General features: G+C 40.2%; 1 protein-coding gene across 1 annotated transcript in view; it reads left to right on the top strand.

Moving 5' to 3' along the window:
- The window catches only part of sh3kbp1 (SH3-domain kinase binding protein 1), a gene marked incomplete at its 5' end in the record, with an annotated part of 38,120 nt that overhangs the window by 28,126 nt on the left and 8,485 nt on the right, over positions 1-1,509 (top strand). The window contains 3 exon segments of the mRNA XM_014005345.1: positions 750-885; positions 979-1,049; positions 1,156-1,262. Coding sequence (XP_013860799.1) covers positions 750-885; positions 979-1,049; positions 1,156-1,262 — 314 coding nt within the window.

The following is a 1,509-nucleotide window of genomic DNA, read 5'->3' as shown; positions in this document are numbered from 1 at the left end:
AAATGTTTATTTCCAACATTTATTTACTTGAATAACTTGTGTAAACTTAGTCTTTATCTGCCCAGTGAGTTGTTCAACAACTCAGATAGAATAAAGAACAAATATATTTATTTATAATCTATTTCTGGTCAAGATGAGAAGCAGCAGTGAAGTTGGAATTATAGCAAACATGTCTCTAAATGTTTTACYTTGTCATCATCTGCATGTGGTGACAGAACTGAGCAACCAGTGGCGTTGAGAATGAAGGACTTTCTTTTTTTATTTGGAGCTTAAACACAAATGTCCCACACTGAAACAGCCTGATCAAGCTTCAGTTTAGCAACAGGAAATTCTCTTTACTTTATGACCAGTGCTGTTATCATTAATGCTTAAGATGAGACATTTTGAACACCTGTTTTGTTGTTTGTTGTGGCTAATTTCTCTTTTATTTGTTTTGCCTATTTCACTAGTAGCGGACAAAGTGTTAAAGGAAAAACTGATTTTAGTGCTTGGTTTGTGTTTCAGTAGATAAATCCTAAATGGTGTCCCCGGCTGCTGGATTTTCTTAATCCTSTCTGTCCTCTGTGGCTGTTTAACCTTTTATTCTTGCAGCTTTTGACATTTTAAACTTCTTCCTTTCATTGTTTCACTTTTCTGCCTTTTTCATTTCTCTCCAAAGGTCAAGTTGAGCMCATTGTTGCTGATGTGTTTATTTTCTCCTCCTCGAAACCTGAACGTCAGTTTGGCTCTACGATTTTGTGTGTCTTTAGGTGAAGAGATGAAGGTTGGAGAAATCCCTAAGCCTTCCCTTCCTTCCCACATTCCCAAGAAACCCCTRCTCCCAAAGTCAAGCTCCTCCTCTTCCTCTCACCCCCCACGGCGTCCCGAGAGACCACCCACACTAGCGTCAGTACTCATAAACTCATTCCTACACTGACAGCAAACGTCTGCGTATTTCAGATTATACAGAGCCTAATGTTGTATAATTTACCTGCTCAGGTCTGAAAGCCCCAAATCTGAGGGCGGGGCTTCAACACCAGATTCTGCCCCTGATAGGTCAAATGTCTCCGGTGAGTTTGGCTAACCGGAGCTTCGTTTCTCCTGACTTGATTCTCTTTGYTTTCTGAAAGACTCTCATTCTCTCTGTGTGTTTTCTTTAATGGTGTTCCTGCACAGATATAGACCTGGATGCAGTCGTCACYTCGACAGAGAAGCTCAGTCATCCGACAGCGTCACGGCCGAGAGTCACGGACCGCCGGCCTCGCTCGCAGATCCTCTCAGCTGTAAGTGGGTTTAAAACCACTCTCACAGTGCCCCACGTAGAACTGGCAAATGTCTGGTTTTGTTAGAATGGCACACATTAAAGAAACTACAAAACTCAAACTTTCAGTGAATTGCTTAAGCTAAATTAATCAAAATTCTAATTTTCCTAATATTACTTACCTTTTTAAATCACTTCCTTCTGTTCTTTTTAAAGTTTGGCACCAACACGTTTTAAGTTAAAAAAAATCAACAAAACACTTGTTTCCA

This window comes from Austrofundulus limnaeus, unplaced genomic scaffold (assembly GCF_001266775.1).
Source record: "Austrofundulus limnaeus strain Quisiro unplaced genomic scaffold, Austrofundulus_limnaeus-1.0 Scaffold30, whole genome shotgun sequence".
NCBI lineage: Eukaryota > Metazoa > Chordata > Actinopteri > Cyprinodontiformes > Rivulidae > Austrofundulus > Austrofundulus limnaeus.
The sequence above is the reverse complement of the archived record's forward strand: the minus strand, read 5'-3'. Positions and strand labels throughout refer to the sequence as shown.